We start from the raw sequence: 25,966 nt of genomic DNA on the forward strand, positions 1-25,966 counted from the left end.
TATTTCTAAAACATCTATTTTATCCTGTGCAATAACATTTATTGTATAATTAAATCTTCACAAAAGCCCCTAATTAACATAAAGTGTGAGTCTTCCCATCTTATAATCAGGACAGTGAAGTTCAGGGAGTTTAAATAACTTGCTCTGATAGGTACAGTTAGTAAGTAACCCAACAAATATTAAAACCTATATCTATCCAATTGCAAAGCCCATACCACACTGCAGAGTTTTAAAAATGTAGGCTTAAGTGCACACATGTATACAAAGAACAGCCTTTGCAGTGCAATCCTTGAGAACCATGAAATGTTAAAGAATCTAAATCTCTTCACTCACTCCTTCACCACTTCACCCTCAGTCTTTCATCCATTCCTAAAGGATAGTCTTGTGTTTTCTTCCTCTTGCCACCAGAGTTCACTTGGGTAATGTTTTAAATTAGTTTTTCCTGGACTATAGTTGCTCTGCAGTGTTGTGTTAGCTTCTACTGTACACAAAGTGAATCCCCCACACATACGCAAATCTCCCCTCTCGTTTGGACTTCCTTCCCGTCCAGGTCCCCGCAGAGCCCTGAGGGGGTCCCCTGTGCCCTAGGGTGTGTTCTCATCAGTTACCTATTTATCCCTAGTATCAACAGTGCGTATGTGTCAATCTCCACCTTCCAATTCCTCCCACCCCCCAAGTAATTATTTTGATATGAGGTAAACAGCTATTAAATATTATTTTGTTTGCTTATTTTGTTTTTCTAAGTGCTGTTTTCATTTATTATGTATTTGATTATATTTTTGTTATTTATTTGCATTATGATATTGTGACAGAGGAGGTGATTTGTATACAATGCTGTGCTTAATCACTGCATATTGAACAATATACCTATCAATCAGTTCTTTAGTATCAAGTAATCAAATAATTGTTTTGTATGCTTTTTCTGGAGAAGAAAATGCAGAGATACTTGTAATGTTGTTATATAGATGTACTTATGCATTTTAGAAATATCTGGGGGAATTAGATCAGCTTTGTCAAGGAGCTGGGAGTGCATCATGATTTTTTCTACTTAGAAGAAAAGATAGAAGTGCAAATGTGTCAGCAGCTGCACCAGGACCTTATTAATATCCTGTGCATCCTATGCATAGGATGCATCCTTATTAGGACCTTATCAGCATCCTATGCATCCTAGCATGCACTAGCACCTCTTATTAGCATAAGAGGTAAGAAAAATGTTTACATTTATGTTTTTTGTCATTCCTTGTCTATGTTCCAAGAGTGATTATAAGTAAATTCCTTAAAATGGAAAGGGTCTATGCCTCCCTAAGTGAGGGGAGTGGTGGGAGAAGAACTTAGGGTGAAAAAGTAGTGTCATGTTGGGTTGTTCTGAGGAACTAATGGTGTGATTTCCTGTGAAGGTACTAGGTAAATACAAGTTACAATAAAATGTTAGTCATTGTTTGAAATACTTTGTGGAAGAATCTCAGCGCACTTGACACAATATTTTCTACTTAATTTTGACAATTTCCAATTAATAGTAGAAAATTTCAGATGAAGGAAAAGTAAATTGACTTACTTTAAGTTAGAACTGTTTGTGATTAAACCATTGTCAGCGAGTTTTGAGAGTCCCTGTGTGATACATACTGAGTGCTCACCAAGTTAAACTGGCAAAGTACACACAGCACACGGGCCACATCCATTCTACCGCCTGTTTTTTTAAATAAAGTTTTATTGGAACACAGCCACACCCATTCATTCATGCATTATCTATGGCTTCTTTTTTCACTCCAGCAGATGAGTTGGTCGTTGCAACCTAATCCTTATGGCTCACAAACCTACAGTATTTACTCTCTGGTCCTTTGTAGAAAATGTTTACCTAGACCTCAGTTACAGAATGAAGATGTTGTAATACACTGAATATTTTATCATACTCTGAACTTATCCTGAAACAGAGTAAATTATAAGATCATTATCAAACATACAAATTCAGTGTGTTTCAGATACAAGTTGAATGGCATATAAAAATTTTAACGTGAAACAGCTTTGCATAGCACTAAGTTCAAGAGTACCCAATTTATAAGGCTCTGTTATTATACTGATTTCTCAATAATGATGTTTTATGGCTTAGAAGCTGATGAAATAGTGAGGAAAATCTTAGAACAGGGCTTTTTTTTTTTTGCATATGCACAATGTCTGTAATTAATCTAAGTTATTGATTATATGCAAACATAAAACTGAAGGGTGTAAAAATTTCAGTGATTCAATAGACTTCTATTTCTTTTTGGCTGTCTAAAACACTTTTGGGAAATACCTCTCTTCTACTCCCTGTGATTTGGGACAGTTAATCATACAGCGTCAACTCACTAATGATAAGAGTGAATATGTAGTCCAAACAAGGGCCCGTCAAAGTTCTCAGGAATTGATATGGATGTTGGTGTAGGCCCAATTGCCTCTTATTCTGTGAAATCACCAGTTGTAAGGACTGGAGCTTCCTATGAGTATTTTTGACTGAGATTGAAGCTAACCAAATAGCCGCAGAGTAGAGAGATGAAAAAGCATCCTAGTACTATCATGTAAATCTCTGAATTCAACCATGTTCAAAGTAATCTTGACTTTTTAGTATACTTACTCTCTAAAGTCCCTTATTTTAATTAATCTGGTTTGACTTAGGTTTCTGTCTTTTGCAATTAAAGATATCTAATTAATTTAGACACAACTGCTGGAGTCTTTCCTGATGGCTCATTGGGTAAAGAATGCATCTGTGATGCAGGAGACAGGAGACAGGTTCAGTTTCTGGTTTGGGAGGATCCTTGGGAGGAAGAAATGGCAACTCACTCCAGTCTTCTTGCCTGAAAGCACACATATACTAGAACTTAAGGCAAATTTTCTCTTTGTGCTGTGTTATTGCTTATATGTATTGCTTGGCAAAATATATAGAGACCAAGACTTTTTATTTTTCCTTGCCAGTGATAGGCAAAATCCTCACATCAGAGCAAAAGAGAATAGCTTGATGACATGATGTGCTATGAAAAGTTTTAACAGTGTCTTATATGTTGTAACAGACCCCAAAATACAAATTAGACAGATACAAACTACAAATTTAGACAATTTAGAATGTACTCATGAAGATGGTTTTTAATAACTTGGCTCAGAACTGGAAACATGCCCAGAGATTCAAATGACATTAATAACAAGCAAATAACTAGGGTTTCTTGGTACCTACAGTGTAGCATGATCTTGTCATAGACAGAATGCGGAGTGCGAGACCTGGATTTGAAGTTGTATTAATTCTATCATATGGATGATTATTCTAAATACCAGCTTCAGTAAATATAATGTTATCAATAAGTATATAAAGGTATTCTTAATTTTAAGCCTTGTTAAGGTTTCCAAAGAAGTACCTTCATATATCCCCTGAGATAAAGGAGCTTATAATTTAGTTTTGGAAAGGTGTTTATATGCAATAGCCAAGTGAAGAAGGCCAGGTGGAAAGTTGTCTGTCCATACAATGTAATTTTAACCGCATTTAAGAAAATTCCTGTTCTGTACAGTATGCTCATAAACCCAGACAAACTTAGCCTTAATAACTTTATTTCTATGGAGCTGAGGCTTTATATTCCAAATGACTTTGGAGATGGCATGTGTTGACTCACCTGCTCATTGAGATGTAAGAGATTTACGAGCAGTTCTTCCCTTAATAAAATTTCAAAGGGCCAAGAGTGAAACAGGAATGATGCTGAAAACAGTTAGCTTAAATCACATTTTTATTCAAGGAAGGTCCAATAACGAACAATAATACAAGGCCAAATGCCAATTAGATTGAAACCAGGACTCTAAGAGCCATTTGTTTTAAAAAAGAGACCTGCAAAATCTAATATGCAGTGGTAATTAAGGAAAATTTGATGAAAAAAAGTAAATAAAAAAGTAAATAAAACTGCAACATTGCCAATTAAAAGGGCAAGAAAAAGCCAGTGATTATAATTTCTTCATCCCAAATCTAGTCTGTTGCCAAAAAGACCAGTCAAATTTCTCTGAAAAGTAACTAGAAGTCATAGAAAAATAACTCGAGGGTCTCAGGCTCATTGGAGGAAGTACAGAACAGGGTTTTTGTTGAAGACTGTCTCCCCAGTGAGGCAGTAGCAGAGACTTCGTGGGTTCCATAGGGCACCCTGGCCCAACAAGGTCAAGCCTACAGCCCCACTGTGTTTTCTGACCTCACACTTCCAGACCCACAAAGTCAAGGTCTGGTCCTTTTGATCTCTTTTGAAATTCTATGGGAAGCAAATCTGTGACACAAACTATTACTACTTGTCTTATTTGGAGTATATGGGAAAATCAAGACGCCCAAAATCACATGGTGAAAACTAATAACAGAAACAACTATCATTATAAATCTCTCCTGGGTTCCTAAAAGAAAGTGCTCTTTAAATAGACCATAGTAAAACCTGCTTGTGCTTTGGTCTCCGAAGAACTTCACCTCAGTTCCCTTTTCTGCTGCTTCTTGTTGCCATCGTATGGAGAGAGCTGTGTGTGCCATGTTAAACATTTAATGGCATATTCAGGGCTTCCCTGATAGCTCAGTCGGAAAGAATCCACCTGCAGTGCAGGAGACCCCAATTCAATTCCTGGGTCGGGAAGATCCCCCGGAGAAGGGATAGGCTACCCACTCCAGTATTCTTGGGCTTCCCCTGTGGCTCAGCTGGTAAAGAATCTGCCTGCAATGTGGGAGGCCTGGGTTTGATCCCTGGGCTGGGAAGATCTGCTGGAGAAGGGAAAGGCTACCCACTCCAGTATTCTGGCCTGGAGAATTCCATGGACTGTATAGTCCACGGGGCTGCAAAGAGTCAGATACGACTGAGTGACTTTCATTCACTCACTCACTCACTCGCTCACTCACTCTAATGATTTCACGAGAGAAAGAGAAATTCCCATACATGAATGGATAGATATTTTGTCTTCTTTCTTATGAAATGTCTGGTGTGTGAGTGAGTGAGTGAAAGTCACTCAGTCATGTCCAACTCTGCAACCCCATGGCCTATACAGTCCATGGGATTCTCCAGGCCAGAATACTGGAGTGGGTAGCCTTTTCCTTCTCCAGCAGATCTTCCCAACCCAGGGATTGAATCCAGGTCTCCCGCATTGCAGGTGGATTCTTTACCAGCTGAGCCACAAGGGAAGCCCAAGAATACTGGAGTGGGTAGCCTATCCCTTCTCCGGGGGATCTTCCCGACCCAGGAATTGAATTGGGGTCTCCTGCACTGCAGGTGGATTCTTTACCAACTGAGCTATTAGGGAAGCGACTGGTGTGTATTAGATGCTAAAACATAAACATAATGTATTCATATGTTCTCATGACTTGACATACAGATGTATTTCTATAGAAATAGAATGCTGATAGCAGTATTAAAGCCTCAAATAAGCATAGTTAGGGATTAAGGAATAATTTCTATTCAGTGTTGTGAAAATCATTCAGAGTGGAGAACTGAGGAGTAAAACAGAAATAAAATAAGCATCAGACAAGTGTGAAACTCTTTTTTATATAAATGTACATGTCTATTTTTGGCTTCCCTGGTGGCTCAGTGGTAAAGAATCCGCCTGCAATGCAGGAGATGCAGGTTCGATCCAGGGCACAGGCAACCTACTCCAATATTCTTGTCTGGAGAATCCCATGGACAGAGAAGCTTGGCAGGCTACAGTCCATAGAGTCACAAAGAGTCGGACATGACTGAAGTGACTTAGCAAGCACTCATGCATGATCACTGAGACAACTTCCATCTGCAGGTTTCTGTTTTCCTGGCTTCTCAACTTCTCTTTCATCATTAAGAATTTTACAATCATTGTTTGAAATTTACTGTAAGAATATCAGAGTCCTATGACTTCTTTTTCAGTCACTCATGCTGACTTGCCATCCTGACATATTTTTTTAATGTTTCTTTTCTTTAATTCCTGCCAAATTTTATATTGTGTCTCTGTGGTACTATAGAGAATTCCTTGAGCTATTGCAATTCCTTCCTTTTCCGAGACTGCAAAGACCAGGGACCTGTACGAAAAGCAGCATCACTTTACAACTGAAATGAATTGAATCAAAGAGTAATGCAGAACAGCCTCCTCAATGAAACAAGAAACAGCCAAGGGATTCCCTGTGATCTGTCCTCATTTCATTTAAAATATGCTATCTTACATTCACAGAGATGTGTTTATAGATAAAAGAGATAATTTGTTAAATTGACTCAACATGGTTAAGAACAAAACTGTTGGAACTATTTTTTCCCCTTAAATAATAAGTCAAAATAAACTAGCTAAAAACATACATGCTTTATTTGTGTGAATGCTGAGTGGTTTCAGTTGTGTCCGACTCTTTGCAACCCGATGGACTATAGCCTGCCAGGCTTCTCTGTCCAGTGGATTTTTTTTTAAGGCAAGAATACTGAAGTGGGTCACCATGGCCTACTCCAGGGGATCTTCCCGTCCCAGGGATTGACCCCGTGTCTCTTACGTCTCCTGCATTGGCAGGCAGGTTCTTTACCACTAGCATCACCTGGGAAGCCCCACGCAGGGATGGCACCCTGGTCTCCTGCGTTGCAGACACATTCTTAACCATCTGATGAGACACCAGGGAAGCCCAGGCTTTTGTTTACTCACTTTCACAGCCACTGGCGCATTTCTGAAATGTAGCTAACAGGCTCTTTTGTTTGGTAGATGTATGTTAACTGACGTTTCGTTCTTCTTTTTTTAATTTTGATGTGGGTCTCTTTTTTAACAACTTTTTCTCTAGGAGCTTTGTTTTTCTCTTTTATATATTCATTTTATTTTTTGGTTGCAGTGGGTCTTCGTTGGTGCGGAGGTGTTCCTCTAGATGTAGAGAGTGTGGGCTACTCTTTAGTCATATCCAGCCTTCTCCATGGGGTGGCTTCTCCTGTTGCAGAGCATGGGCTCTGGGGCATGCGGGCTTCAGTAGTTCTAGCACGTGGGCTCAGTAGTTGCAGCTCTGAGGCTGTAGGTCACAGTCTTAAGAGTTGTGGTACCCAGGCTTAGTTGCTGTCTACAGCCTGTGGGATCGTCCTGGATCAGGGATCGAACCTGTGTCTCCTGCACTGGCAGGCAGATTCTTTACCACTAAGCCACCAGGGAAGCCCAATTTGGTTATTAATCAGTAGCTAATGAGCAAGTATTGGATGTATGGAATTTGAAAGTGATTCTAAGTAGACTTTTTTCCTTTTAATACTTAGATTACTCAAAGTATTAATAAGAGGATTTTAAACAGGAAGTTTAAAGGCTGTCCATAGGAGTTACTCCATACTCTTTTTTGATAAAAATGAAAGAAATTATAGTTGAACAAATTTGATAATCTTTCTAAAGTGAGCAGAGTTCTGCTGTTTTGGATTTCTAAAATTCAGTTACCATACCAAATGATTTCAAAAAGATTTGCTTAGATATGTGCTGCAAAAGAACATCTGAAATACAGCTATTTGCAGATAATGTCACAACCCCAAGAAGTTCTTTAGGAGTGAAATAGATATGACAGGTAAGAGATGGTGGGTGATGGGAGTGATGGGTGTGTAGTAGGTAAAAACAACACTCTTTCTCCTGTAGTGTATTTATTCTTTGTGCCAATGTTGTGATTGAATAAGAATTAAGGTGCAACCATTATTATGACCTTAAAATGCAGATTTGAACAAGATTTCTTCTCAGGATCTGCTTGTGTCTTGGGGAGAGAAATGGGAAGGGAAGATCCATTGCAGTAAGTCACCATGGATCACTTCATAATGATTTAAGCTAATTGATCTTATTCAGTGACTCCCAAGCCTGGCTTCAAAACTGGACCACTTGAAAAGCTTTTTATTTTTTTTCATTTATTTTTATTAGTTGGAGGCTAATTACTTTACAATATTATAGTGGTTTTTGCCATACATTGACATGAATCAGCCATGAAGCAGATTCCTTGGCCTCACTGCAGACTCTGGACACTGCAAGATAGAATCACATTCAGAGGAGATTGGAAATGGGGACACTCACACTCCTCCTCACACTCAATCTAGAGGTTGGAAAAATGGGGACGATAGGCTTTATTAAAATATCTTTCTGCTTTTATTGGGACTCAGAAGGTTAAAAGACCAATCTTTGGAAAAGATATTTAATATTTGGCTGTATTTTTAGTAATTATTTCCTTTTTGGTTCTACTAAGTTTTGAGCAAATTTTGTTTGGGTTTGTTTTTAGTTTATTTTTATAGTGACAACCTTTCAGCTTTGCTGAGGGGAACAGGAAAAGGATTTAGGCTCTTGATTTTAAATATAAATCATATTCCTAGAGGATTAAACTCAGGTGATGTTTAATATTTTTTAGGATGAAAGTAAGATAATTTCATATGCATATTAATTGCCTGGTAATGTGCTAAGCATTTTGTAAGTGTAAATCAACAGAAGTGTCCTGTAGCCTTTTATAGGCGAGAAAGTTGAGAATCGGCAAGGCTAAGTAATTTACCAAAGACCATACAACATCAAAGGATGAATCTAAATTTAGGTTGGCTTTATAGCTCACAGAAGCTCTTAATAACAGGTTGTATTATTTCAGAATGAAAAGCACTCCACGGAGACCTGACAGAACAGAAATATTGGGGATTCTTTCCAGATTTCATATGTGGTCAAGTTGTAACAGGATTTTTCATCTTACAAAGAGAAAAACCAGTATGCTTTCTTTTATTGTAAACCTGCAGAACCGATTCTTATAACTTTATCATTTTAAAAATAATATATATTTATATAATATAAAAATAGTATTTAAAATTGATTGGAATATGTCATGTTTATGCACACAATCAAAAAACCCTTATATTTTATTTTACTTATAAAATAGTGCTTTTTAGAATTGTATTGCCATAATTCATTTTATTCTTGGAGGGATATGCCTTTCTAAATCTTTCATTAGAATATTTACCATCCTCTATCACAGATTATTTGGTGCATGCTGCATGTGGTGTTCTGTTTCACAGTGATTGTTTTGGGTGAATATCTAAGCTATTTGTTAATTTTATATTACTCTTGAGGAAACAAATGAAAAGCTTACTCCCTTACACATCTGGTGCCATTTCAGAATTAGATGATAAATGAATATATTAAAACCTTCAAATCCATTCTCTGCCATAACAGATTGCATTTGAAAGACATTTTGAAATATTGGAGAGAATATTTCCATAAAATGTCAGCAAAAAGAAGAATTGTCTACATTTTGCATCAAATTTAGGGAATATTCTAAGGAAGTCAAGAAATTTTCTAAATCAGACACTAATATCCCTGTCAAGTTTCCTACATAGTAAAGATTTTTTTTTTAAGTTTAACTTGAAATGATGCTTTCATTTCAGTAACTTTATTTAGGAAGTTTCCTGTTACTATTTCGAAGTCACATTGATTTCCCAGTAATGCACATATGATTGTAATTTTATGAGATATGCCTTGCCGTATGTTCTACATTTCTGAATCAGTTTTATCAGTTTCACTACTGTAAGCTAACTATGAGGGTTTCAACTCTTCCTCATCCTTGGTGACATATGATGTCATCTATCATTTTCAGGTTAGCCCTTTGGATGAAGCTGTGCAAGTATAAAATTGTGGTTTTCAAAACTTACGGCTACCATGGGGAACAGGTGTGAGGAAGGGATAGTTAGGGAGTGTGGGATGGGCATATACACACTGCTCTATTTAAAATGGATAACTGACAAAAACATATTGTATAGCACAGGGAACTCTGCTCAGTATTCTATAGTAATCTATATGGGAAAAGAATTTGAAGAAGAATTGATACATGCATATGTATAACTGAACCACTTGGCTGTACACCTAAAACCAACACAAGTTTGTTAATCAACTATATTCTAATAGACAATAAAAAGTGAGAAAGTATAAATAAAATTATGGTTTTGGTTTGTACTGCACTAAGTCAAATACCTTATCATTTATGTACTGACCATTTGTAGATTGGTTTTTGTGATAAACATATTCAAGTCTTTCGTGTAGTTTTTTACTTTAAAAATTATTCTGTGAAGATTCTTTATATATTCTGGACATAAATCCTTTGTCCAATATAAGTCTTGATGCATGAGACAAGTGCTTGGGCCTGGTGCACTGGGAAGACCCAGAGGAATCGGGTGGAGAGGGAGATGGGAGGGGGGATCGGGATGGGGAATACGTGTAAATCTATGGCTGATTCATATCAATGTATGACAAAACCCACTGAAATGTTGTGAAGTAATTAGCCTCCAACTAATAAAAAAATTAAAAAAAAAAAAAAAAAACTCTTCTCCAATCTATGTCCCACCATTATGCTCTCAATAATGTGCTTAGTTACTTAGTCATATCTGACTCTTTCCAACTCCATGGACTATAGCCTCCCCAGACTCCTCTGTCCCTGGGATTTTCCAGGCAAGAATACAGGAGTGGGTTGCCATTTCCTCCTCCAGGGACAAAGATATTCCTCAACAATATCTTTGGATAAATAGCCATTTTAAATTTTAATGTAATGCAGTTTGTCCCACTTTCTCTTTATGATTGATGCTTTTGTGTACTTTAAAAAAAACCTTTTACCTATCCCGAGATTATGAACACTTCTCCATATGTTTTCTTTTAAAAGTATTATAGTTTCACTTTTCACATTTAGGTCTATAATTCATGTCATAATTTTGTGTGTAGTATAAAGAATGGGTCTAGATAGATAGATAGGGATATCCAATTGATTCAGCATTGTTTTTGGAAAGATCATTCTGTTTCCACTGCAGTGACAGGTCAACTTAACCCTTGTATTGCAGAATTGTGAATCCTTTTCTGTATTGGTATTTTTGTTTATCTGTGCACCAGTCCAACACCATCTTAAATATTAGAGCATTATAATAGGTCATGTCTGATTTTTCTGCTGTTTGATAATTTGCCGTGGGTATTCTTGGTCTTTTGACTTTCCATATAAATTTTAGAATCAGCTGTTGATTTTCAAAAAATATATTAGCTGGAAATTTGATTGGGATTACATTGTACCAGACATTTTAAAAATATTGAGTCATCTAATCTATGAAGATTATGTATCCCTTCATAATCTCTTTTGTTTTTGTACTTTTCAATATAGTTATTATACACATTTTCCATTAGATTTATTTCCAGGTGGTTGATATTTTGTTTTAACATTATAAAGGTAATTTAAAAAAACATTACTTTTTTCTGGATCAGACTTGCTATGTTCACTTATTTCTAATAACTGTAGATTCCATTGGATTTTCTGCACACATGTTATCTGAAAATAATGGAAACTTACTTTTTCATTTCCAGTGTCAGAGTCTTTTATTTTCTTTTCCTTGCCTTATTGCACTGGATGCAAATTCTAGTCTGATTTTGAACAGAAGTGATGACAGAGAACATCACCATGTCTTTCCTATTTCAGAGGGAAGATGTCACCATTCACTGTGGTGTTTGCTGTATGTTCTTCTGCAGGTATTCTTTTTTTTCAGATTGAGGGTATTCCTTCTTATTCCTCATTTTCTAAGAATCCCATTGGAGGGTTCACTGTGTTCTCCATACTCTTCCTTTCTTTTCAGCAAATCTTTGTCTTTTAAGCACCCTGTCTTAGAAAAATAAATCTCTGCTCTTCAGAGGTATTTTACCTTCTTCACTTCTCATTGCTTCCACAGCTCTCCAAATGTCTGTATAACCATGACACTTTGAATTTATCTCACTTTACCTAGTTATTGCAGGAGGATCATTAGCCTGCTGTAACCTAATTCATCCTGCTCAGAAGTTTTGTATTCTTAATGTTTTAATATTTCAAATCTTAGTATTTTAAAACTTCAGTCACTTCATTTCAGTTCAATTGCTCAGTTATGTATGACTTTTTGTGACCCCATGGACTGCAGCACGCCAGGCTTCCCTGTCCATCACCAACTCCCAGAGCTTGCTCAAACTCATGTCCATCGAGTCAGTGATGCCATCCAACCATCTCATCCTCTGTTGTCTCCTTCTCCTCCTGCCTTCAATCACTTCATGTAATCATTATCTATTTTAAGTTCCTTCTGGGTAAAATTTTATTTCTTTACTTTGCAAAGTAGGGTTTGCTCTTCTGTTGGGGAATTTTAAGGCAAATACTTTTGTAACACTTTTTGCTTCCTTTTAAAGAATCTTTTATTATGTGAGTTGTGTTTTCTTGTTGAATACCTAGGGTAAATACAGAATACTAGCTTTCAAGCTTTTTCTTCTGCTTTTACATACATGAGGGATGACATTTGTATATTACATTCCATCAACATACCTAGAACATAATATAATTCTCATGCCAGAAGTGTTAGTCTGGTTTTGTGCTTTAATTTTTTATTTCTTATTTCTCTCACATTGACTGAATCAATTACTTGAAAGAATCTGCATATGGCGAACCTGTTATTCTTATTTCTAATATTTCTCTGAATTATCATTTTTGTCAGTACAAATTGTATTTTGATAGAAAGATGAGCTTCAGACATATCTGGAGCTATATCTTAGCTCCAAACTCCACTCCAAGCACTTGAGATATCAAATGGGTCTGAATCAAAGTTTTTCTTTTGTCATAGAGAGGAAAACTCTGAAATATATTTATGTCAGATGGAGTGTCATTACACTCCCAGATAGAAATGGCTTATAGGATCGTCTGCTGCAGGGACCTTCTTATTTAATAGAATCAAGGTGAACAAACTGGAAAGAATGATTTGTCCATCAAGTACACTTATGATAAAATAAATGAAAATTTTATGCTAAATAAGTACTGCTGCTGAGTCGGGTCAGTCGTGTCCGACTCTGTGCGACCCCATAGACGGCAGCCCACCAGGCTCCCCCGTCCCTGGGATTCTCCAGGCAGGAACACTGGAGTGGGTTGCCATTTCTTTCTCCAATGCATGAAAGTGAAAAGTGAAAGTGAAGACACTCAGTCGTGTCCGACTCTTAGCGACCCATGGACGGAGGAGCCTACCAGGCTCCTCCGTCCATGGGATTGTCCAGGCAGGAGTACTGGAGTGGGGTGCCATTGCCTTCTCCGTAAGTAAGTGCATGCTGTGTTAAAATGATCTTACTGATATCTAAAACTCTAGAATATTCCTTAGGGTTTAGACTATTTCTGTAAAAGTTACTGAAAATGTTAAATGTCAGAACTCAATTTTTCCATAAGATTAATTATTTAAAAACAAGACTATGCTTTTTTTTTTTTTTTTTAAGACTATGCTTGATAAAAAGAAACTGATTTGACTTGAAATTAGGCACATCTGAACATGATATTTTCCTGATTAGTTTTTAATTTATTTTTTTACTGAAGTATAGTTGATTTACAATGCTGTGCCAATCTCTGCTATACAAAAAAGTGACTTAGTTATAAAAATATAAACATTCTTTTTAATTAATTTTTAAAACAATAATATCTACTATATATCTAGCAGGATAATGTCAGTTTCCTTTAAATCTATATTCTCATCTGTGCCAGGCACAGATTTCCTGCACTTTGACAATGAAGTTTTTCTTGTTTATTTTTCTCTTATTTTTGTTAGACCATAATAATATCAGATCATGTACACCATTCCTCTTCTAGAATATTTATAAAATATTTATTGAAGCCCTCCTATGTGCTGTGTTACATCCTATGAAAATCATATTCCAAGTGTAATGGTTGACCTCTGAGTTCAAGTAAGTTACAATTTTTTTAAACCTTGTGTACTTATATAAAGTGAAAAATAGACAGGCAATCTGATATAGGACATTATTTCTCAAAATATTGTCTTGGAATATATACATCAGGTTATCGGGATTGCTTGCCAAAGTTGTTGATTCTGAAGTCCTTTACAGACAAAATTAACCAGAATATCTGTGAGTTAGGATGGGGCATATGCTCTTTATACAATTTTCCTTTATTTTGCTGTACATGTAAAACTTAAGGATTAGTGGTAAGGCAGTAGAAGCTTGGAACCAAATTATCATTAAATTAAATAATGTCATTATTAATTAAATGTATGATCGTCAGAAAGATTTTTTAGCCTCTCTTTAGCTCATTTTCTTATATTTAAATAGGGATAATATTTGTAGGTGGGAAAATCTGATATAATGTATACATGCTGACCAGTATCAAGCATGTCAAATAGTGATTGCTCAGTAATGCTATCATTAACATGCTTTAAAAAATAGCCAGAAATTATGTTGGAAAGTAAAAAACGGCTCACAAAAGATTTCCACTGACATTTAGAATAGGTTATTTTTCAGGAAACATGTTCCCACAAAACACCTTTAAAGGCTGTTAAATGTTTTTAAAAAATCAGCAAAGGCGTTAGAAATCTACCAAAACAGTTAAGACTTGAGGGAGGGAGGTTTTAGAAAGAAGGGAACAGAGATGAGATGAGTATTACAAGTAGTATTTCCAAAGGGATATTTACCAGTTCTGAATGAGCAAACTGGGATATTCACCCACCAACTTTTGTTTGCTAGGGTTGGGAGGTAGGGGGTTAACTCCAGACTACCACATGCACGGGCAAGGGTAGCTTTGGGGAAAGCCCAGTCTTCCCAGGTGGCGCAGTGGTAAGGAGTCCCCGTGCCAGTGCCGGAGGAGCAAGAGATGCAGGTCCAACCTCTGGGCTGGGAAGGTGCCCTGGAGTAGGAAGTGGCAGCCCACTTCACTATTCTTGCCTGGGAAATTCTGTGGACAGAGGAGCCTGGTGGACTACAGTCCATAAGGTGGCGAAGAGTCAAACACGACTGAGCACGCGTATCACCATCATCTGGGACAAAGAGATGCAGATACCAGTTATTGACAGAATAGAATCTGCTGAATGAAGCTTTACTCCAATAAAGCTGGAGTGAGATGAAAAATACTGTTGAAGGTCAACGCTTTAATATTCTGTGTTATTCATGTCCTATATTAAAGTGATTCTGTCCTTTCATAATTTCTCTAAAGCAGTAGTTATTGACACTTTATGAAACAGGGAAGCTAGAGAAACTAGCTGCAGTTTTTGAACTCACAGCTGATATTCATCACCTCCCTCCTCAATTGTTCCTGGATTCCCCTCAACCTCAGCTAGTTCCCTAGCCTGGTGGAGACCCAGACCTCCATCACTCTTTTTTTATGCCTCCTTTTTTTATTATGCCCTTTTCAAGCTATGGTTGCTCTAAATGCCCATTTCTGGCAGTTACTGAACATGGAAGCAAAACAGGCACCCCAGTGAATTCCTTGCGTTTCACACATCTCCCTCCATTCAGACATATCTGTAGCATTTCTATTTCCTCATGATAATCAGAGTCAGTCAGAGTGGATGGTATAGAAACTCCTGTGTTTGAGGCTTTGAAGAGTATTGTGTGACCAAGTCACAATTCACAGGCTGTTGGATTCTCTGGTGAAAGAATCTTTCTTCACCTCAGCCCCCACTCCCATCAAAGGAAAAGGACCTCAGGTTAAACAGAGCCTGAACTTAAATGTTGTTGTTGTTTAGTTGCTAAGTGGTGTCCAACTCTGCGACCCCATGGACTGTAACCTGCCAGACTTCTCTGCCCATGGAATTCTCCAGGTGGCTTGCCATTTCCTTCTCCAGGGGATCTTCCCAACCCAGGGATCGAACCCACATCTCCTGCTTGGCAGGCAGATTTTTTTTTTTTTTTTGGTACCACTGAGCCAACTGGGAATGGATAGAAAACGAAAACTTCTGCAGTTGATCGCTTGGAAAGAAGGTGAAATTATGTCCATCCTTTGGGTCCCAGGACTCAGTTTTCTGCCTCCATGAGCACTGTAAACATGCCCTGATCCTGCAAGTTATGCCCACACTAGTGATTTCACTGCCCCTGTAAGAGTCCATGCCAAGGCCATCAGTCCAGCAGCTGACAGGTGGTGCAGGGTATGAAAGGTCTACTGATCTGGTATGAAGCACTTTTATGCAGTATTGTGCTATAACTAATCAGACATCCCATGAGTCTTTGGACTTTGCTAGCTAAGGCTCTGTGGGTAGAAAAAGTAAACCCATAACTGGAATATTACCAGCCCTAATAAGGACAAGTTTCTGCATCCTCTGGGGAAGAAAGAATCAGATTATTCAACTTGCTGTCGAGGAGATGGGTGGATTCATCAAGGGATGGTGCCATACAGAGGATTTAGTGTCAGTTTTTACTGCCATTGGACATTCAGGAGCAAGAATGGATACCCAGGCTTAGTGAGATAGAGCACATACTACTAGGTGTATGAATTGCCTCCATCCTGCCGCTATGGTTACTACTTTGACGCACTTGTTGTCAAAGACCTGGGGTGACCGAGCAGGGAGGCTGGCTAATCTCCACCAAATGTCAAATTAGCCATTTGATTCCTCTCCTGCAGTAGGGGGGCATTGATATGAAATCAAAGAAGCACGCACTATTCCTCCATTTCCTGCTAGCTATTAGTTGAGAGAAGAATTCTCTATAGAAAGTGGCAGTGCTTGAGAACTTGAGAAACGAAGTGATATATAACTTTGAGAGTGCAGGACATTGTCAAAGGAAGACAGAGGTAGGAAGACTGAAGAAATGTAATAAAGCCTGGAAAAAGCCCTGAAGAGATTTCATAAACAACTAGGTTCTCATCCCAGTACTTTCACAGTGAGCACACAAATGGACTAACCATAATGCCAAGGATGGAGGCAACAGTAGGTATTCTATCTCACTGATCAGCCAGAGAAGGAGAGAAGACCTCATGTTAGAGGGCTTTTGTGACAGGGAGTGGCAAAAAATTACACACACAAAAAAAGACATAACACTTTCACCTCTCTGACAACTTAGCCCGAAGCTGGGCATAAATATGAGAAAACTACAGTGTTCTTATTTCATGCTTATCATCCTAACATCATGAAACCATTTAAGTAACATGAAGGGCACTGCACTTTCTTGCATTAAATCAACACCTAAATCACTTGGTCCGTTGTTGTGAAATGTTCTTTCAAATGTATTTCCACATGTATTTATTTCAGTGGCACCAAGGAAAATTGCACAAGTTTTGGAGTCAGACAAACCAAGTTTAGACTTTATCTCTTAATTTGACAAGGTTATTTAAATTATCCAAGCTACTTAATGCACAGCCAGTCACATAACAGGGTCTTATTATGCACTAATGGATATTATTATCAGTATTATTTATCATAGCCCTAAAGAAATTTAATAAACATTTTAATGGCAATTCCAGAATTGCCACCATATCCTCTAGGGAAAATCCTTCAACCTTTGTAAGATGAATTTTATGATTTTTGTTTGTAAAGAAGTAGATTAAATGTCACTATTTACATGTTTTGTATTGATATTTCCAAAGGAAACATATTTGGCCTAACGGTTCCAAGAAAACAAGACCTTTACATTACTTAATTTATAGTTTTTCACTTCTTTGGTCAAATCAGCTACATATCAGTTGTTGCTACTTCCTCAAGGATGGTTTATTTATCAGACCAACTAGATGGAGCTCAATATGACTTTTCAAATTAAGAAGTAAAGATAATGTTCTTTCCAGGGAAAAATCTACATCAGTATTTCAGTCATTCACCCAGGTCATGTAAAGTTGCAGTTTAAATTCCCAGCACACTATGGCTTAGACATTTTATGACACCAGGCATTTAGGAGAACTGACTTATTAACCAAAAGATGGTATTGAACCTCTTGTTGTTCTCACCAGGTGAATGTATTTTGACTTGTAAAATTCACCTCTGTATACATTTTTAGGGTATGAGAAATTATTACTTAAAAAAAAACAGATTTCCTAGCTATATTATAATAGCTCCACCACTCTGTCAAGAAGAAATATTGCTTTAGCTTGGCCACATTTATACGAAGAGTTTCTGCTAAATGCAAATAAAAGCAACAGTTGTACTTTATATATGTCATTGTACTATAATGCTTTTAAGATCATGAAATCATGATATATACTCAAGTCATAAAATTTTAGTTAAATGTCTTTTGCTGGGGTTCACTTGCAGAGACTACAGTGCTCTTAAGCAGGTTGGAACAGAGATAGATTTATTACTGGATATTGAAAGGCTTACAGAAATCTTTATAGTTGCTGAAAACTAGGATAAATCAATACTTCAGGCCGACTCTCCCACCATGGACAATAGATGAGAAGACCAGCTGGAAAAATTCTCTCATTGCTGCCATTCAGGGTCAGCCTTGAGGAGCTCTGTGATGTAGTGGCTATCAGCCTTTTGCTGGTGCCAGAATGTCACGAAGAAAGAACACTTTCTTTCCTCTACTAACTATTAAACAGTCAACAACTTTTATTTCCCCTCCAAAGGTATCGGGCCAAAGGGAGCTTCTTTAAGACCATAGGTATAGTTAAAGCTAAGGCAACAAAGCAGTGGGAACAGGGACCTTGAGGGCCATGTTCAGGCAAGTTATTCATTCTTTCTGATCTGCTAGGGCCCATCCCATATTCACTATCTGTTGAACAATGACATGCTCCATGCACATGGTTCAACAAATCAAATGATACTCCACTCATGATGGACAGTTTGAGGGTCATAATCCCTTCATATTCTTGGGTTCAATATTCAGTCTAAGCTAGTGCACTGTTAGACCACTCTGTGTTTTTCAAGGCTATATATTCAATCTAAGGTGGAGGTTCTCATGTCAACAAATTTGGTCTAGTCATAATAATCTGGTTTAACATTCCAAGAATCCACTCTCAGACATTTCCCCCACATATTTACATATATTAAATTGAGAAAAACACTACTTTCTGTGTGTAAGCTATTACCAGATTAAACATTCCTTGTACTGTTTTGTCTGGGCTCTAATGAGAACCTGATTTTATTATGGGCTAAAAGACAATAAAAATATTTAGGGTGAGTCCTGTAGAGATTTAGCATTCCTTTATGAGACAGCTTTCCTAGGTCAAGTCACTGAATGTTATTTATGCAGTTTGAGTCATCCTTTAGTTGGGGTGGTGAGGAGGCTGCTTCCTTTTTCAAAGTTCTGCTGCTGCTGCTGCTGAGTCGCTTCAGTCGTGTCTGACTCTGCGCGACCCCATAGATGGCAGCCCACCAGGCTCCCCCGTCCCTGGGATTCTCCAGGCAAGAACACTGGAGTGGGTTGCCATTTCCTTCTCCAATGCATGGAAGTGGAAAGTGAAAGTGAAGTTGCTCAGTCGTGTCCAACTCTTCGCAACCCCATGGACTGCAGCCTACCAGGCTCCTCTGTCCATGGGATTTTCCAGTCTCAAAGTTCAGGGGGACTTAAAAGTCTGAGGTTGTCAGCCTCATCTTTCACACCAACTTTTTCCAGTCCATGACTTAGGGTTCCAATCTATTGTAACCAATGCTTTACCTTAGTATGAGGACTCAGAATTGTTTACCATTAATTCTTGAGCCCCCATTGGCTCAGATGGTAAATCATCTGCCTGCAATTCAGGAGAGCTGAGTTCAATTCATGGGTCGAGAAGATCCCCTGGAGAAGAGAATGGCAACCCATTCCAGTATTCTTGCCTGGAGAATTTCATGAACAGAGGAGCCTGGCAGGCTACAGTCCATGGTGTTGCAAAGAGTCAACAACTTTTACAATAAATTCCTGTGCTTAATCCTCAGCCATAAGTTCACTGGATTCAGGAAAGTTTCATTGAAATAATATTTCAATAAAAGTCCCTTAGAGTTTCTCTGTACACACCTCCCCACCCTCTGCTAAGCTTTGAGTAGAGGGTTTAGTTCAGGCTTTCCATTTTTTCCTTTCCTTTTTGAACTATCTCTAGATTAGGAAGAAGCAGCCAATCTCATCCTTCAGTCTTTTTAAACATTATTGTCAAAATCATTCATAGTTCCAAAGCTAATTGATTTTCCAATAACTTGTTCTTTACTATACTCCATCAGTGGTGATGACTATATGAGTGGTCAATATATTTTTATATTACATATTGCCAGTGTCCCATGTCTCCTTGATGACATTATGACATATTTGCTCACCTAATATACAAGCAACTCCATCCCTACACTATCGTTGAGGTCTATTTCCTGAGAATACTCCTATTACCAATTTATTTATCCATCAAGGCCATAGCAGAAAACAGATGGAACACTGAGAGAAAATTAGAGGAAGGGAATATTTGCAATTATGTCGGAAAAATTAAAGGAACAAGCAAGGATGGTGAAACAAATAAGATATGAAGGGACAATGCGTAAGAGCTTTAACCAGAGACTAGCAAGAGCTATAGTTGTGGGAAGAGGCTGCTTGTTGGTGGCTAGGACCTAAATTAAAGGTATTTGTATATTACCATTTCCAGGGTAAGTAGGGAAGGAGCTGGGAGAAACAAATATCTCAGTCTCTCTTCCTTTCCTCCCTCCAGTATCCTTCTGGTAAGATCATTTGGAAGCCAGTTGCGTGGTGATGCCTTCCATAAAAGACAGCATCTCAGAACTCAGAGCTGAGTATGGATGGATAAAGAGTCGAGCAGATAAAACAAACTAAGATGTTCAGAACAGATTTTTGTTGGTTGGCCGCTGCCAACCATCTCTTAGGGTCAAATCATCCTGATTATCGCTCAAGCTCTGTGACTGTGCTGTGACTGTGCCCCCGTATTTGTGATGTTAAATGATTGCTCCCTGGTCTCAGTTAACTCAGAATCTCATCATTCCCATTTATGTCAGAATTTATTTAATGGCAGCCTTCCCAACTTTTTGTGTTTGTGCGCGCAATCAATGTTCATTTATTGATTTTTTTAAATCAGCAAAGATTTCTTTTACACACTACCAATCTTTAGAATTCCAAAAGAAATTGCCTGTTTTGCAATGACTTGTTATATCATAATTTGAGAGACAACAAAAATAAAATTTCCCACGTTTTTATGATCATCCTTCAGAGAAGAATCGCTCCAGAACTTTCCAAACATTTATTTCTCAACATATTAATTAAGGAAAATTTTCTTGGGCTCCCAGGATGCATAGTTAAGAAAGAGTAAGTAAGCAATCCAGTCCATCCCCAAATTTGTGTCTTCCTAAGTTTTTCCATTTTAATCTTCTGTATTTAGAAAGAATTTCTGTCGTAGGAACTTTATTTAGTATACACAGTCACTGAGGTATTAGGTAATCAACTGAGCAAATCATCTGTCCTATTTGAGATGATTTGTTGAATCCAAGATCTCAGGTTAATAAATTTGGCTGAAATTAACATTTATCTTCCTCACTGTCAATCATGTTCCTAAGTATGAGTCCACATAATGGAAGAGGACCCTGTAAAGATTTCACCTCATGTAGTTATTAAATAGGACTTTCCTGGTGGCTCAGATGGTAAAGAATCCACCTGCAATGCAATAGATCTAGGTTTAATCCCTGGGTCGGGAAGATTCCCTGGAGAGGGGAATGGCTACCCACTCCAGTATTCTTGCCTGGAGAATTCCAAGTATAAGTGGATACAGAACTCATCATGACCCATCCATAACCTCATTGCTTACAGATTAAAGTTAGAGTCAGGTTTTATTCTGTTACTTAGGACATAGAGTTCAGATGGTTATTTTCAAGAAAAAGCTTTTAAGCTTTTAAGCACTCGTTGCTAATGCTCAGCTTGTCTCCATAAAATTTTAGATTTATACTTTAAAACCACAAAGGTTATTGGATTCTCTGCAGCATTACTACACCATCTTTGAAGGAAAACAAAGCCCCGGTTGAGTCCTCCACAAAAAGAAAATCAATTAACAGCAGAAACAACAAATTGCTAATATTTCAAGGAATACTTAGAAAGCAATTGTTTTGCTTACATTGGGTTCCGTTAAAGCTTTTTCTGGGATTTTCTTCCCACTGAGTTAGTGATGAATCTTACCACTTCTCTTGGAAATCATACAGAACAGTAAAGGGAAAATGACATACAGCAGACTGACCGTTAAGTAAATACATGATTCCTTTTCATTGTTCACAGTTGTTTCTGGCATCTGGCTCCCCATGCTGAACCATCTGGAGAGCCCTCAGCTTGACTTTTAGGTGGAACCCTATGAATAGTTCTCACCTAAAATATGTGAACAGAAGTGAATGTATGTCAATTCTGGGCCTAGGTGGTTAAGAAGTGGGTGTGTCTCCTTTAATCTTTCCTTACTCTATCTCCCAACTGAATGTGGAGAACTCTGAGATGGAGCCTAGTGGAAAAACAATAAAGATGAAGTGTGGATTCCTAAACCACTCAGTGGAGTGGAGATAAGATGTCAATTCACCAACCACTCTCCCATGGGAACTTTGCATTAGCAAGAAACAAGGTTTACTTACATTAGATCCTTTGTTAGAACAGCTAAGTGAAAGTGAAGTTGCTCAGTCGTGTCCGACTCTTTGCGACCCCGTGGACTGTAGCCTACCAAGCTCCTCCGTCCATGGAATTCTCCAGGCAAGAATACTGGAGTGGGTTGCCATTTCCTTCTAGTAAGGCAATACAAATCTCACATGTAAACTGCACTGAATAGGGCAGAAACTGGGGAACGTGAAAGAGGCACAGACAATTTTAGGACAGCATAGAGATGTATTATTGTTGTTTAGTCACTAAATTGTGTCTGACTCTTTTGCAGCTCCATAGATAGTAGCCTGTCAGGCTCCTCTGTCCATGGATTTCTCCAGGCAAGAATACTGGAGTGGGTTGCCATTTCCTTGTCCAGGGGATCTTCCTGACCCAGGGATTGAACCTTGTCTCCTGCATTGGCAGGCAGGTTCTTTACCACTGAGCCACCAGGGAAGCCCAATAGAGGTGGCAGATGTCAGCAAATACCAGCATACCTTGACAGCTAAATGTGGGTATACCTCATTGGAAGATGATTTATATGAAGAAACCTGTAAAAAGGGCAAGGGGCAGAAACCCTGCTGAAACAAGGTAGGATGTAAGGACCAGAGCAAAGGCAGCCAGAGTCATAGTCATATGACTTGGAAGAGCCATATTTTAGAGTCTGAACTAAAACAACAGATAAAGGATTTTTTGACCCTTGAACCTTTGAAAAGAGCCACCCTCATTTTCTAGAGAACTCTTGCTTCTAGTTCAGAAGAATCCATCTAATTTAAATATGAATAATGGAAAAGAATTTTGGTCATCCTGTATCGAAAGACACCATAAGAAAGAGGATAAAAATCAGTGCTACATTCTGGCAGGTGATAAAATATGGCCAGAAATGTTGTGAACACTAAACTATATCTTATTAAAATTATTGAAATGTCATTGTAAAGAAGATATTCCTTGAATATCCAGATAAATATTCAGAATCTGTTGCAAGCAAAATACAGTGTTTCATGTTAGATGATATCTCTTTACAATAAAATTCTTAATTAGAAAAAAGATATTCAAGATACATTAGGGGAAAAATGTGAACCAAGGATATTTTACACACTCAAACTGTCTAGTAAAAAGGCTATTGGTTATTGTGAATATTTAGAATATTGGAGAATATTGTATTCATGAGCTCTTCCTAAAGTATTTACTAGAGCACAATTTTCATCCATTCAAGGAGTTATAGGAAAAACTCCTTAAAGGAGTAATGAATGAATAATGAATACCTGAAGAGTAGAATATTGACTAAAAAGTTGATGTAAATGTAGCAGAATGGTTTATTAAATCTTCTGACAGCATAGAAATGACAGGTAATAGAAACGGCATGATGAGTGGAGAAAAGGTAGAATGTTGAAAGTCAAGGCATGTTGTTTAAAGCTGAAAACTAAGAAGTAAGAGCGTAAGCACATTAGGATAACAAGGTAAACAGAAAGAAAGATAATGCTGTTGAGTAAGGCTGAATGGTAGAGGAATGAAGCGAGAGAAGTTATATACCACTTTCATGAAGAGAGAGGTTTTCTACTCCCTAAGAAGATAGAAGTATAAACCCTTTACATATACAGATATAAACTAATTATCAGAAAAATAACAATAAAAAAGGGAAAGAGTCCACACAGTGAAAAAGTGGATGAAACATTAGATAAAATGCAGAACAGGAACCAAACTTACTGTTGAACCAATCAAGGATATTGGGCTTAATCTAATTAGAAGAAGAATCCAATCCTACCTTGTATGAAAGAGATGTATCTTAACTGATTTAGAAATGTTGAAAAATTTAAAAATTTTATTTTTCAAATAAAAATAAGTAAACCAGAAATAAGGAGATGAAAAAATAGCAGATACCTTTCAACTTGCCACAGGATAATGGAGGCTGTCTAAAATTTAGTGTTTCCATAGGTTCTCTTGCAAAACACACAAGAAACAATAAAATAAATATCATCCACTTACCATATCCAGAGCATAACAGGGGACATAGATGACCAAAAATGCAGTATTCATGGAAGTGGGCAATAAATAGCCAAGATTAGGAGCATTCTTTCTAGAAGCCACCCCAGAGCTGAAGATTGGAGCAGCTCTACAGAGAAGAAAAAGTGCTTGGGACCCACATTGGCAGAAAACAGATTATATCAACTGTCGCTTCTCTAGTCACATGGGCTCACACAGAGTTAGACATGACTGAGCAACTTCCACTTTACCTTTACCCTTACAGGACTATCATCCCCAAGAAAATGTAACACATGAAGAGATTTCCTGCGATCGCGCTGGCTTCCTGCTGGAGACATGATATAAAGGGAAGGAAACCCACAGAAATCATTGATGACATGCTGATTTGAGAGGTCATCTGACTTTCGGAAACTCACCCAAAGACACACCACAAAAACAGTGGTAGATGCAACCCTAGTCAATATTCAGTCTTGGGCTCTTCAACTTCAGAGTCTATGCTTTTCACTGCTACTCTATCCTGCATACATTACACTTTAGTGCGTAGGATCCAGTGCTCTCGATTAGAGTCTAGAAATCAAACTTTAGCTGAGTTTTCTCTTGGAAATTGAGGCAGATGGAAAATTTGAGACAAGAGAAAAATAATAGGTTGCTTTTGAAAATTACGATAATTATGAACTTCCTCACGGTCATAGACACATTATTGTCATTAGAAAAAGCCAATTTTTGTACTACTGAACTGGAATACACCCTATAGCTGCATCGAGAGCATAAGTAAAGAGCTTTCATTGAAAGATGGCTCTGTGTCTCATAAATTATTTAAGAAAGCTTCTACAATCTGAGAATAACATGCTGATCAATCAAGTTTATAGCACAATATGCTGACAGACCGTATAGAGTAGGCTAATATTCTTCAAATAGTTTAGTTGAGAAGTAACTGTGCAGTTGTAGCAGGTATTCATTCACTCTTTCTTTCTCAGAAAAAATTCTAAGATCAAAAGCTGGACAGGGTTCTGATACTGAAGCTGACAAAATCTACAGCAAAATTAAATGAAAGCCTAAAATAATAAGCAAGTGAAACTTCAGTGAAAATAGTGGGGTGAGGACCCTCAAAAATCCTCTCACTCACGAAAGCAGTAAGAACAGTTAGAAAACTTGTTAGAAACAACTTTATAAGAACTCCAGGAATTAAACAGAGGCTCGTATAATAGCAGTCCAAGGAGAATTTATTCAAGAAAAGCAGCTGAATCTCTAACAAAAGTGCGGTTTATGGCATTTTAGTTTGCTCTATTTCTTTCATTTCCTAACTGCACAATAGCCTCAAAAACCAACAGCCCCCAGTCACAATGAAAAGAAAGCTGGAGTCATTGAAAGAGGGAGAATGGAGTTGAAGTTCCTTCAAAATTCCAGTCCCAGAGAACTATTGTCATTTGACATGTCTGGTGGTTCAATGGTAGACCACATTTCCAAGGCAGACTTTATTTGAACTGGTTCAGAGCTTTCTTAGTGCTAACATTCTTTTACCAAGGGCTGTTTGTTAGAAAAGATCAGAGGCAATTAATTAACATCATGACTACCCAAGGCAGTGGAAAACAGCTGGGGAAAGCAACAAGCTAATCAACAAGCTGTAAAGAAAACTCTGAACAATGTAGTGTCTATAGAGGGCTTTGAAAAGTCCTACATATTCATATCTATGATTCTAGAAGGTCATGCATATACAACCCAACAAGCATTTCATCAAAAAAGATATAGACATGGTAAATAAGCATATTAAGAATATGCTGGGCAT

General features: G+C 37.7%; 1 protein-coding gene across 4 annotated transcripts in view; it reads left to right on the top strand.

The window, feature by feature from the left end:
* GNGT1 (G protein subunit gamma transducin 1) overlaps positions 1-25,966 on the top strand; it is a 265,894-nt gene that overhangs the window by 106,309 nt on the left and 133,619 nt on the right. The window contains exon 3 of one of the 4 annotated variants that reach the window (XM_043462608.1): positions 24,446-24,886. The exons of the other annotated variants lie outside the window; for them this stretch is intronic. Coding sequence (XP_043318543.1) covers positions 24,446-24,470 — 25 coding nt within the window. The 3' untranslated portion in view covers positions 24,471-24,886. Of the gene's footprint in view, positions 1-24,445; positions 24,887-25,966 lie in introns of those variants that run through there. 4 annotated transcript variants of the gene reach the window in all.

This window comes from Cervus canadensis, chromosome 3 (assembly GCF_019320065.1).
Source record: "Cervus canadensis isolate Bull #8, Minnesota chromosome 3, ASM1932006v1, whole genome shotgun sequence".
Taxonomy (NCBI): domain Eukaryota; kingdom Metazoa; phylum Chordata; class Mammalia; order Artiodactyla; family Cervidae; genus Cervus; species Cervus canadensis.